This window comes from Ahaetulla prasina, chromosome 3, assembly GCF_028640845.1.
Source record: "Ahaetulla prasina isolate Xishuangbanna chromosome 3, ASM2864084v1, whole genome shotgun sequence".
Lineage (NCBI taxonomy): Eukaryota > Metazoa > Chordata > Lepidosauria > Squamata > Colubridae > Ahaetulla > Ahaetulla prasina.
The window spans coordinates 223,406,157-223,420,212 of record NC_080541.1 but is presented as its reverse complement, the minus strand read 5'-3'; the positions used below and the strand labels follow the sequence as shown (position 1 = coordinate 223,420,212).

The following is a 14,056-nucleotide window of genomic DNA, read 5'->3' as shown; positions in this document are numbered from 1 at the left end:
CTTTTTCTCTTTCTTTTCTCTTTCTCTTTTCCTTCCTTTTCTTTTCTTTTTTTTTCTTTCTTTCCTTCCACTGGAATAGAATTGGGGGAGAAATGCTTCCAGCATCCTCTGATCAGATCTTAGATCTCTGGGGACTGGGGGGTGGGAGAGAATTTTGCCAAAGCCATATAGCCAAAAAAGAAAGAGAATGAGAGAGAGAATGAAATAAAATGTCCAAATCGAGTTGGGTAGTGCATGATTAAAAAATCGAGGTTCTGAAACGAGCGGGGCCTGGGGCGTTCTTGTTCCGTTTGCTCATTCTGGTAAAGCCAGCAGTTGGGTGTATTTATAAAGAGTCAAGGTGAACGGATTGGCAGCGTGTAAACGGAGATACGGCACACCACTTTGAAATGACAATTGTTGTACCCCTTTCAATAGGGCTCATTGTGTCCGACAGTGCTTTTACAGTATTTCAATAGCAGAGAAAGATAGGGATAGAAAGAGAACGGCAAAAAAAAAACCCCAAAGTTTTTTAGTAAGAATTTAATTGTGGTGATTCCATGAATAAATTCACAGAATTAAGTTCGGGACAGGGCAGAGGTGGTATTCAGCAGGTCCTGACTAGTTTTGGAGAACCAGTATCAGAAATTTTGAGTAGTTTGGAGAACCAGTAAATACCACCTCTGACTCGCCCGCCCCATTTATTCTCTGCTTCCCAAGTCCCAACTAATCAGGAGGAAATGGGGATTTTGCAGTAACCTTCCCCTGGAGTGGGGAGGGAATGGAGATTTTACAGTATCCTTCCCACACCCACCAAGCCATGCCCTGCCCACCAAGCCATGCCCACAGAACCGGTAGTAAAAAATGTTGAATATCACCACTAGAACTTATTAAGTGAATCTAACGGTAGCTACCTCACTGACTTTGTTTCTTAGAAGGCCACAAAAGGAGATCACGTGACCCCGGGATACTATCATAAATATGTTTTAGTTTCCAGACCTTTGATCGTGTTAGTTGCTCTTCTTTGCACTTTTTCCAAAGTCTCAACATCTTTTTGTAATGGGGTAACCAAAACTGGATGCGCTATTCCAGGTGTAGCCTTACCAAGGCATTATAAAGCAGTACTAAACTTCATGTGATTCTGATTCTATGTGTGGTGGTCCACCAGCAGCCCGCGGAGCTGGCAACGGAGTCAGACAGCGATGAGGCTGAGGAAGAGCTTGGTCCAGTCCTGGAGGCTGAGGAAGGCCCAGATGAGGGCTCTGCATTGGAGGCTGAGGTGGGGCCAGGTCCATCAGGGAGTGAGGTGCAAACTCAGGAGCCTCCAGAGGCTGACAGTAATGAGGCAGAGGAACAGGAGGAGCCTGTTCCTAATGCACACATGAGAAGAGCTGCCAGAAGGCAAAAGCAGCTCAGGCAAAGAGGACAACTTGGGAGTAAGGCCAAGAGATGATTGGCCCCTCCCATAAGGCTTAAAAAAGACCAGCAACAGTGTTTGGACTCTTTGTCAGAAAACAACGTTGATAGCTTCATCTTGTTGCATTTGTATTGGTGTCTTCTGAACTTTTGCCAAGAAAGGCGTTTGGCAGTTTGCCTAAACTGAACCAAGGCTGGTGATAGGACTGAGGAATTTGTGTTGGGAGGAATTTGCTTTAAGTTTTTGAACTAAACTGAGAATGAAGTAATTCTCAGCTGTTCGAATAAAGTTTGTCTTTTCATTGACTGAGTTTCCTATACCTACTTGGGCCTGGGTCACAACACTATGCCTCTGTATATACAACCAAGGATTGTATTAGGTTTTTGGGCTGCTGACTCATGTTTAAGTGACCATCTACTAGGACTCCAAGGTCCCTCTCTCAGTTATTGTTTTTGAGCCAGGTTTCACCTAATCTGTACTTGTACCTTTGGTTTTTCCTGCCTTAAGTGTAAAAAAATCTTGCTTTGCAGTAACATTTGGGGCTCTAACCTGGAACATCACACCAAATGTAGCTCAGATGAGGGCATCATGACAATTGAAGGGGCCTACATTGACTTTGCTTGTCCAAAGGTCGCAAAAGACGGTAACGTAACTCCCGGGACACTGCAACCATCATAAGTATGAACCAGTTGTCAAGCATCTGAATGTATTAACTCTTTGCTGCCTAGAATCTAGGAGAGATTTTCTTTTTAAATATTGCTTTAAAAAAGCTTTAAAGGACTGTGTTTCCCAGAGGTTAAGAAGATTTAAACTGAATATTAAGTTGGAAATAAATAAATAATTTTATAGAAGATGGCAGCCAAACAATTAAAGTCTACTGTAACAAAGGGCTCTGGAATCTCCTCAGCTGGTGCCTCTCCAGCTCATACAGTGGAGACTAGAACATTGAACTTAGAGGCGGTACAAGAGAATTTAAAAGACTTTATGCAAAAAAAATTTAAAGTAATAACTGAGGAGATGTTGGAAATGAAAGAGCAGATATCAGAAATTCAAGTGGGAAATAAAGAAGTTAAGGAAGGATTTGTAATTGCAGTACAAAGTTTGGCAAATAATGTGATTTTATTGGAAGGGGAGGTTGAAGAAATTAAGCAACATAATTCAAAATTAGATAATAAAATGGCTGAATTTCAAAGTAAAATGGAAAAACAGATGATGAAATAGTTTTGATACAATACAGAAATATGGAATTTGCTCTAAGAATTCGTGGTCTGAAAGAGAATAAAGAAGAGGATTTAAGGAAATTTTTCTGAAGTATTTGCTGAGATATTAGCAGCTCGACCAGCAGATGTGGCTTATCAAATTGATAAAATATATCGTGTGAATTCTTGGATAGCAAGGCAGAAAAAGTTGCCAAGGGATGTTGTTATTTATTTTACAAATAGAACAGTGAGAAATCAGATTTTGCAAGCCTCATATAAGGGGAGAAGATTCAGATTGCTGGTCAGGATATTTTAATATTAAAGGAAATTCCACCAAAATGTTAAGGGCTAGAAAGGAATTTGCTTTCCTGGTGAATGAACTTAAAAAACGTCAGATTGAATATAGATGGGATATTCCAACTGGTATAATAGTATATTATGCAGGGAAAGTACATCGTCTCAATACAGTTGGAAAAGCGAGAGAATTTTATGTTGAGGCATTAAAAGTTGGAAGTCTTTCTCCACTGGATGCTAGAAGAAAGGAGACTGAAGTGAAGGAAAGAGAAGTGAAGCAGGTTCAAGAACAGATTGCGATGGAAGAAGATTTATTACAAGTGTTGGAAATACCTATGACGGGTCCAGATTCAAAAGAACAAAGGCTGACAAGAGCTGCTGCTAAACGCAAGGAACAAGAGATGAAGGCACAACAACAACTGGCAACTACTACAACGGAAACAGTGGGAGGAGCAAGGCCTAAAGCAAAATGTGATTTGCGGCTAGTGTTCCAAAAGTTTCCTTTGGCCGATAATGGCAATTAAACTATTATCTTGGAATGTTAATGGTTTGAATTCACCGCAGAAGAGAAGGAAAGTATTTCATTATTTGAAACAATTTAAAAATGACATTACTTGTTTACAAGAAACACATATTAGATCTTTAGACCAGAAATATTTGATAAATTCAAAACTGGGAGTACATTTTGTTGCCTCCTCTTTGGAGAAAAAAAATGGTTTAGTTATATATATAAAGAAGGATATATCAGCAAAATTAATTGAGGTGGATAAGCAAGGAAGATACATTGCTATTGAACTCTTGTTGGAGGGAAAGAAGACATTATTAATAGGAGTTTATGCTCCGAATCAACAACAAGAAAATTTTTTCAAATTTTTACATAAAAGAATAGTATTTTGGGATTATAAATCATATATATTAATGGGTGATTGGAATGGTGTGTTGGATACTCAAAAAGACAAAAAAAGCTTAAGGAAGATATCAAGCCGGGCGAAATTACCAAAGGCTTTTTTTGAAATGATGGAGGACTTGGAATTAAGAGATATTTGGAGAGAACATAATACAGAAGAGAGGGATTTTACCTTCTTTTCTGATAGGCACCAATCATTTTCGAGGATTGATTTTATTTTGATTACTAATGATTTGTATTCTAGAGTGAAGAAGACGAAGATTTGTTCAAGAACTTTATCTGATCATAGTCCAGTTTGGATTGAATTTGATTGGAAAAGGAGGCTAGGAGATCATGGAGGTTGAATGAGAATTTGTTTAAATATGAACAAAATGTAAATGAATGTAAAAACAAATGAAAGAATTTTTATTATGAATATGAAAAAGAGACATCTATAGAGATGATTTGGGACTCCAGTAAGGCTTATATGAGAGGAAATCTTATACAAATGAATATTAAATACAAAAATAAATTGCAGAAAAAGAAAAAGGAACTGGAAGAGGAAATTAAAAAGAAAGAACAATTATTGATAAATAGCCCAGGAAATAGTAAAATAAAAGAATCAATAAATATATTGAGAGGTCAGTTTAATATGTTAATGGCAGATCAAGTAGCAATTAATTTACAATATGTAAAACATAATACGTTTAATAATGCCAATAAGCCAGGAAGATGGCTTGCCTATTTAATAATAAGTATCAGATAAAAAAATATCAAATAGCATATGAGTAAATTTAGGAAATAATTTGTATTAGATATATTTTTGAAGGAGAGGGGAATTGAGAGTGTGAATAAGCGTGGAGAGACTAGAGATTATAATTTAGGATTTTAGATTATGATTGTTAGTTTTGATACCCTGCATTTTGTTCTGGGAAGTTGGGGTGGGGGGTGGGGGTAAAGGGAAGGAATTGGGGGTTGAGGTTAGTGATGGAGTGATGGTTAATGTACAGGGATTATTGAAGATGTATAAATATAATTAATGTAGGGTCGGGTCTGACCAGTTGCCATTTTAGAACGGTGGGGAGGGAAAAAAGAGAGAGTAGGAGGTAGGAAAGAGGAGAAGAGGAAGGAAGAGGGGTAGAAGAGGGAGAAGAGTGTAGGGTGGAGGGAGGAGAGGAGGTAGATAAGAGAAGGAGAGGAAGGTTTGGAAAGTAAAAGAAGGTAGAAGAGGGAAGAAGGTTAAAAAGGGGGGTGGTGACTGGGCAGGCCCGACTAATTGTATATAACTGTACATTGGATGAATTATTTGATAAGATTGTAAAAATAAAACTTTAAAAAAAAAAAAAAAAGCATCTGAATGTAAATCACATGACCATGGGGGATGCTTCAATAATCCTGACTAGGATCCTGACTAGGTGGCTTAGTGGCTAAGACACTGAGCTTGTCGATCAGAAAGGTCGGCAGTTCAACGGTTCAAAAGCCTAGTACAGGTCTCCTGGGTGAGCAGGGGGTTGTGGAAAGAGATTGGTGATGGGAACTATGAGACGATTAATAGTAGTGCAGATTCAGTAAATAGTCTGACAGTGTTGATGGAATTATTTCTTTAGCAGAGTGATGGCCTTCGGGAAAAAACTGTTCCTGTGTCTAGTTGTTCTGGTGTGCAGTGCTCTATAGCGCCGTTTTGAGGGTAGGAGTTGAAACAGTTTATGTTCAGGATGCGAGGGGTCTGTAAATATTTTCACGGCCCTCTTCTTGATTCGTGCAGTATACAGGTCCTCAATGGAAGGCAGGTTGGTAGCACTTATTTTTTCTGCAGTTCTAATTATCCTCTGAAGTCTGTGTTTTTCTTGTTGGGTTGCAGAACCGAACCAGACAGTTACGAAGGTGCAAATGACAGACTCAATAATTCCTCTGTAGAACTGAATCAGCAGCTCCTTGGGCAGTTTGAGCTTACTGAGTTGGCGCAGAAAGAACATTCTTTGTTGTCCTTTTTTAATGATGTTTTTGATGTTAGCTGTCCATTTTAGATCTTGCGATATAATAGAACCTATCATATAGAATAGAATAGAATAGAATAGAATAGAATAGAATAGAATAGAATAGAATAGAATAGAATAGAATAGAATTTTTTATTGGCCAGTGTGATTTGCCTTGGTGCATACATTCTCAGTGTACATAAAAGAAAAGATACGTTCATGAAGAATTCTAAGGTACAACACTTATATAAAGCCTTAGTAAGACCACTCCTAGAGTACTGCATCCATTTTTGGTCATCACACTATAAAAAAAGATGTTGAGACTCTAGAAAAAGTGCAGGGAAGAGCAACCAGGATGATTAGGGGACTGGAGGCTAAAACATATGAAGAATGGTTGTAGGAACTGGGCATGGCTAGTCTAGTGAAGAGAAGGACCAGGGGAGACATGAGAGCAGCCTTCCAATATTTGAGGGGCTGCCACAGAGAGTAGGTGGTGGGCCAAGCTGTTGTCCAAAGCACCTGAAAGCCAGACAAGGAATAATGAATGGAAACTGACCAAGGAGGGTAATTCAATCTAGAAATAAGGAGAAATTTTCTGACAGTGAGAGCAATCAGTCAATGGAACAGAAGTTGCCTTCGGAAGTTGTGGCGGCTTCATCACTGGAGGCTTTCAAGAAGAGACTGGTCTGCCATCTGACAGAAATGGTCTGGGGTCTCCTGCTTGGGTGGGCGGGGGTTGGACTAGATGGCCTACAAGGTCCCTTCCAACTCTGTTAAACCTGTTAATATCTAAATTACAGATTTCAACCAATCAGAATAGAGCTGGAAGAGTCCTTGGATGTCTTCTAGTCCAGCTTGCTCAAGCAGGAGACCCTGAAAAATTATTTCAGACAAATGGCTGTCCAATCTCCTCTTAAAAACCTCCAGCGTCGGAACACCCACAACTTCTGAAGCCAAGCCATTCCGCTCATTAATTGTTCTCACTGTTAGGAAATTTCTCCTTAGTTCTAGCTTGCTTCTCTCCTCCTCCTCCTCCTCCTCCTCCTCTCACAGGCAGCGGGAGAACCTGCCCTGCAGCCCTTCTGCTAAGAAACGTGTCCAGTTGCAGATTTCATCAAATGCCTCTTGAAGAAAAGCCTTGGTCTCTAAGAATAGAGGAGAGTAAATTGTCATCTCCTGCAGCCAGAATCTCATTACATAAGATCCACTGACGTAAAGAGAAAGTCAAGTATTTTTAAGCAGGCAGGGACTTCTGAAGCTGCCTAACAATGCACCTCCGGCGAATATTATTACAGGGGACAGGACATATCTCCGGCTTAATCTGTAGGTGACTCAGAAGGAGGCCTTTGATTTGACAAGCAGAAGGAATAGCAGTGACATTTCTTAAAAGCCAGATTTTTGAGGCTGAATTGTTGCAAACGCTTTTACTCCGCTCCTGCCTGAAGCATGCTTAAGTTTCCTTATCAAACCCTTTCCGGATTTTACTGTATTGTATTTTATTTAGTTGTATGGGCGGTAGTCCTCGATTTACGACCGCAATTGAACCGAACAACATTTCCGTTGCTAAGCGAGGCAGCTGTTGTGTTTCACCCCCTTTCTATTTATACAGTTTAATATTTTTATTTGATTTCTATAGCTGCCCATCTCAGCAAATCACTTTGGGCGGTTCACCATTCAGAAACGTATATTACAGCTAAAACCTTTTTTTTTTTTTTTTTAAATTAAAACAATAAAAACCGGAAAAGCCATTAAAACACTTAAGAAAAAATAAAACCATTAAAACGTCTGGTAATTTGAGTGCATACAAAGCAAGACATTTGGCCTGTCAACAATGAGCTTTATGACCCTTTTTTGCCACAGTTGTTGAGCGAAACATTGCCGTTGTTAAATGAGTAACGCAGTTGTTAAGTGAATCTGGCTTCCCCATTGACTTGGCTTGTCAGAAGGTCGCAAAAGGGACACTGCAACCGTCATAAATACGAGCCAGTGGCCTGAATTTTAATCACATGACCATTGGGATGCTAAGACGGTTGTAAGTGTGAAAACCAGTCATGTCACTTTATTTCGGTGCTGTCGTAACTGCGAACAGTCACTAAATGAACGGTTGTAAGTCGAGGACTACCTGTATTCAAAGAGAGTACGCCTTAATTAACACCCTAAAATGAGGCTGGGAAATTCCTCTTGAAGGCTTCAAGATTTTCTTTTTACTTATTTATTTTTATGGAAAATTGCTACGGCTGCCCAACTCATTCACTCTCAGTGACTCTGTGTGGCTTACAGATATTCATTTGTTCATTCTGTATGAAAACTATGGACAGGTTGTCCTCAATTTATGACCAGTCATTCTGAAGTTATGATGGGCTTGAAAAAAATTGACTTACGACCGACCTGTCCTCAAAGTTACGACTGCCACATCACTCCTTACAGTCACACGATCGCATTTCTGGTGTTCGTCAATTAACTGGTATTTATGACCAGTTGCTGCATCCATAGGATGCAGGTGACTTTATTGCCATGTTCTGGAAAAAAATGCCCTTTAGTTAAGCTGGGTTCAAACTTACGACCATGTGATTTCCTTGACAACCACAGTAACGGGCTTAAAGGTAAAGGTTCCCCTTGCACATCTGTGCTAGTCGTTCCTGACTCTAGGGGGCGGTGCTCATCTCCATTTCAAAGCCGAAGAGCCAGCGCTGTCCAAAGACGTCTCCGTGGTCATGTGGCCGGCATGACTCAACGCCAAAAAGGCGCACGGAACGCTGTTCCCTTCCCACCAAAGGTGGTCCCTATTTTTTCTACTTGCATTTTTTACCTGCTTTCGAACTGCTAGGTTGGCAGAAGCCGGGACAAGTCACGGGAGCTCACCCTGTTACGCGGCGCTAGGGATTCGAACCGCTTAGCTGCTGACCTTTCGATCGGCAAGCTCAGCGTCTTCGCCACTGAGCCACCGCTTAAGGACAAAAATGGTCATGAAATCAAGTCTGGTAATGAGATGACTTGACTTACGGCCAGAAATTGACAGTTAAAAACATAGATATAGGTAGTTCGCGACTTAACGACCTCAGTTGAGCCCAAAACGTCTGTTGCTAAGCGAAATAGTTATTGAGTTTTGCCCCACTTTACGACTTCCTTGCCATGGTTATTAAGTGCATCTGGCTTCCCTATTGAGTTGGCCTGTCAGAAGTTCGCAAAAGGGGCTCATATGATTCCCTCCCACGGACACTACAACCGTCATAAATAAGAGTCCGTTGTCTTGAATTTTGATCACAGGACGATGGAGATCCTGCAACTGTCTTTAAGTGTGAAAAATAATCCTAACTCGCCGTTTTCAATGCTACTGTAACTTCGAACGGTCACGAAATGAACTGTTGTAAGTCGAGGACCATTTGTATAATTGTGGTCATTAATTCAAGGACTAGCTATGGTTTGCGGCTCCTTGATCCCACCCAAGGAATGATGGGCAGGCCTTGACACTAATTTTCTTGAACATTGACAGACTTGAACATTGGGCGCAATCCAACACAATGAAATTCAGTGGTGAAAAAAGGAAGGTTCTACATTTAGGCAAGAAAAAACCAAATGCCCAGGTATAATATAGGTCAGTCGTGAAATCTAAACCAGTTGGCTGGCTACGCATGCGCACCACGCACCAAATGGCCTCTGGTGGCTCAGCAGACTAAGTCTGTCTGTTATTAACACAGCTGCTTGCAATTACTGCAGGTTCAAGTCCCACCAGGCCCAAGGTTGACTCAGCCTTCCATCCTTTATAAGGTAGGTAAAATGAGGACCCAGATTGTTGGGGGCAATAAAAGTTGACTTTGTATATAATATACAAATGAATGAAGACTATTGCTTGACACAGTGTAAGCCGCCCTGAGTCTTCGAAGAAGGGCGGGATATAAATTCAAATTTTTAAAAAATGTGAGGTGTGCGTGCACAGTGCACACCAAAAGGAGGTATGGGGTAAGTAGAACAATGCACACGGGGGGGGGGAGGGGGCACAATCTTTTTTTTTTAACTTTTAAAACCATTTTTTTACAACCTATTTGGCCGAAGAGGTTGTAGAAAAAATGCTTTTAAAAGTGAAAAAAAAGGCTCTGAAGATTGCGCGGCTCAGCTGGGATCGTCAGAGCCTCTTTTTTTTTACCTTTTAAAAGCATTTTTACAACCTATTCGGCGGAAGAGGTTGCTAAAAAAAATGCTTTTAAAAGTAAAAAGAAAAAGGTTCTGATGATCGCGTGGCTCAGCTAGGCATAGCTGGGGGTAGGGGGAGGAATTTTTGCTACCGGTTCTACGAACCACCCGCCCCCATCGCTACCGGATCAGTTGATCCGGTCCGAACCGGGAGCATTTCACTCCTGGTATAGGTGGTACCTTGCTCAATAGTAGTAACTGTGAGAGGGATTTCGGAGTTCTAGTGGACAATCACTTAAATATGAGCCAGCCGTGTGCAGCAACTGCCAAAAAAGCCAACACGGTTCTGGGCTGCATAAACAGAGGGATAGAATCAAGATCACGTGAAGTGTTAATGCCACTTTATAATGCCTTGGTAAGGCCACACTTGGAATATTGCATCCAGTTTTGGTCGCCACGATGTAAAAAAGATTTGGGGACTCTAGAAAGAGTGCGGAGAAGAACAACAAAGATGATATGAAGAACGGTTGCAGGAACTGGGTATGTCTAGTTTAATAAAAAGAAGGACTAGGGGAGACAGGATAGCAGTGTTCCAATATCTCAGGGGTTGCCACAAAGAAGAGGGAGTCAGGCTGTTCTCCAAAGCACCTGAGGGCAGTAGAAGAAGCAATGGATGGAAACTAATCAAGGAGAGAAGCAACTTAGAACTAAGGTGGAATTTCCTGACAGTTAAAACAATTAATCAGTGGAACGATTTGCCTCCAGAAGTTGCGAATGCTCCAGCACTGGAAGTTTTTAAGAAGAGATTGGACAACCATTTGTCCGAAATGCTATAGGGTTTCCTGTCTAAGCAGGGGTTGAACTAGAAGATCTCCAAGGTCCCCTCTGTTATTCTGTTCCTGCCACCTGGACTTAGTTGTTGTTTGTGCAACAAGTTATCAGTGGTCTTCCTTCCTGTCTCTTGAATAGAATAGAATAGAATAGAATAGAATAGAATTTATTGGCCAAGTATGATTGGACACACAAGGAATTTGTCTTGGTGCATATGCTCTCAGTGTACATAAAAGAAAAGATACGTTCATCAAGGTACAACATTTACAACACAATTGATGGTCAATATATCAATATAAATCATAAGGATTGCCAGCAACAAGTTATAAGTTCCTTGGTTGTTTGTGTCTCACCTTCCTTCTGTTCCTCACCTATCCTTCTCACAATCTGTCACACCAAGGTAGCTGCCCGCCTGGCTTTACCGGGTGGGAGCATTTCAGATTAAGATATTAAGGTCAGGAAGTTAAATATAGGAGGAAACAGCCCTATCAGTAGCTTGTTTCTAAGTGGTTTGAAGTTTTCCCATTCATCATACAGCAGTTGCTAATGTGGTGGGGGGGAGAGGGCTGTCAAAAATCTATAAAAAGGCAGAATTTTGCTTCACACACACACTGCAATTTTGCTAGTGAGAGATTGGAAGAGGCGGGGAAAATACAGTATTCAGAACAAAAAGTAGGGAATCCAGAGACAGAGGCAGGTTGGTTCCCAGCTTAGTCATAAGTGGGAATTCAAGGTGAATAAGATAGGGATGGGATGGGGTGGGGTGGGGTGGGGTGGGGTGGGGTGGGGTGGGGTGGAGTAGAATAGAATAGAATAGAATAGAATAGAATAGAATAGAATAGAATAGAATAGAAGTAAAAATAGAATAGAATAGAGTAGAGTGGAGTAGAGTAGAGTAGAGTAGAGTAGAGTAGAGTAGAGTAGAGTAGAGTAGAGTAGAGTAGAGTAGAGAAGAGTAGAGTAGAGTAGAGTAGAGTAGAGTAGAGTAGAGTAGAGTAGAGTAGAGTAGAGTAGAGTAGAGTAGAGTAGAGTAGAGTAGAGTAGAGTAGAGTAGAGTAGAGTAGAAAACACAGAACAGGTTACAGAATGGAAGGGAAGGGAAGGAAGGAAGGAAGGGAAGGAAGGGAAGGAAGGAAGGGAAGGAAGGAAGAGAAGAGAGAAGAGAAGAGAGAGAAGAGAAGAGAAGAGAAGAGAAGAGAAGAGAAGAGAAGAGAAGAGAAGAGAAGAGAATTTTTATTGGCCAAATGTGATTGGACACACAAGGAATTTGTTTTGGTGCATATGCTCTTGGTGTACATAAAAGAAAAGATACCTCCATCAAGGTACAACATTTACAACACAAATGATGGTCAATATATCAATATAAATCATAAGGATTGCCAGCAACAAAGTTACAGTCCTACAGTCATAAGTGGAAGGAGATGGGTGATGGGAACGATGAGAAGATTAATAGTAGTGCAGATTTCGTAAATAGTCTGACAGTGTTGAGGGAATTATTTGTTTAGCAGAGTGATGGCTTTCGGGAAAAAACTGTTCTTGTGTCTAGTTGTTCTGGTGTGCAGTGCTCTATAGCGTCGTTTTGAGGGTAGGAGTTGAAACAGTTTTTGTCCAGGATGTGAGGGATCTGTAGATATTTTCACGGCCCTCTTCTTGATTCGTGAAAAGATACCTTCATCAAGGTACAACACTTACAACACTTAATGATAGTCATAGGGTACAAATTTAACACTTAATGATACAACAATGATAGAACAGAACAGAACAGAACAGAACAGAACAGAACAGAACAGAATAGAATAGAATAGAATAGAATAGAATAGAAGCAGACCTTGGAGGTCTTCTAGTCCAACTCCTGTTCAAACAGGACACCCTAGACCAGTGATGGAGAACCTTTTCAGCACCAAATTGATTCTTTTCAACCGTTGTTTCTTGTCCTGCCCTCCAGTGTTTTGGAGAATAATTTGACACACACACACCCTCTTCTGTTCACTGCATTGCGCAATGTCCTAAAGGACATTGCATCACCCAGCAAACTTCAACCAAACCTGGGAGCTCAGACAAACATGGCCCCATGGGAGTCTGACAAGAGCCAATAGACTACATGTTCTTGCATAGGAACAGGAAGCTCAAGTGCAAAGCCCAAGAGAAGCTATAAAAAAACAACAACCTCACTCTCAACTCCATGTGGTCAGCTGCACCAGAGACCCCTGTGCTTGGTGGTTCTGCTTCATCATTAAACCATCTTCCCAAACAGCCGCCGTGTTTCCAGCGTCTTTCTCCCAGCTTGGAACTGAACCAGGTGGATATTTCTTCCAACGCTGTTTTTGCTGGTTAAACCCGGAGCCTTTTTGCAGTCAAGTTTTTCTAATTGATGGGGAGAAACAGGCTCAAGCTCAATCCCTCCAAGACGAAGTGGCTGTGGATGCTGGCACCCCGATACAGTCAGCTGCAGCCGCAGCTGACTGTTGGGGCAAGTTATTGGTCCCAAAGGAGGGAGTGCGCAACTTGGGTGTTCTCCTGGATGCACGGCTGTTGTTTGAAGATCATTTGGCGGCTGTCTCCAGGAGAGCCTTTCACCAGGTTCGCCTGGTTCGCCAGTTGCGCCCCTTCCTTGATCGGGATGCCCTATGCACAGTCACTCATGCACTCGTTACCTCTCGCCTGGATTATTGCAATGCTCTCTACATGGGGCTACCCTTGAGATGCACTCGGAGGCTTCAGTTGGTCCAGAATGCAGCTGCGCGGGTGATAGAGGGAGCTCCACGTAGCTCCCATGTAACACCTCTCCTGCGCAGACTGCACTGGCTACCTGTTGCCTTTCGGGTGCATTTCAAGGTTCTGGTTACCACCTTTAAAGCGCTCCATGGCTTGGGGCCTGGATACTTACGGGACCCCTGCTGCTACCTCATGCCTCCCACCGACCCGTGCGCTCACACAGAGAGGGACTTCTCAGGGTGCCCTCCGCCAGACAATGTCGGCTGGCGGCCCCCAGGGAAAGATCCTTCTCTGTGGGGGCTCCTACTCTTTGGAATGAACTTCCCCCTGGTTTATGCCAAATATCGGACCTTCGGACCTTTCGCCGCGAAGTGAAAACATATTTGTTTGTTCGCGCGGGGCTCTCTTAAATCATCCAGATTTTAAATTTAAATTTTTAAAGTTTTAAATTGGGGTTTTTTAGATTTTATATATTTTAAATTTCTTGTCCAAACTGTATAATAAGTTTTTTAATTTATTTTTAAGTGTACATTGTTTATTTTTATTATGGCTGTACACCGCCCTAAGTCCTTCGGGAGAAGGGCGGTCTAGAAATCTAATAAAATAAAATAAATAAAATAAATAAATA

General features: G+C 41.4%; 1 protein-coding gene across 1 annotated transcript in view; it reads left to right on the top strand.

Annotated features, from left to right (window-relative positions):
* Positions 1 to 1,984: 1,984 nt before the first annotated feature.
* MYT1 (myelin transcription factor 1) overlaps positions 1,985 to 14,056 on the top strand; it is a 196,453-nt gene continuing 184,381 nt past the window's right edge. Inside the window, exon 1 of the mRNA XM_058176713.1 lies at positions 1,985 to 2,039. Coding sequence (XP_058032696.1) covers positions 1,985 to 2,039 — 55 coding nt within the window. The remainder of the gene's footprint in view (positions 2,040 to 14,056) is intronic.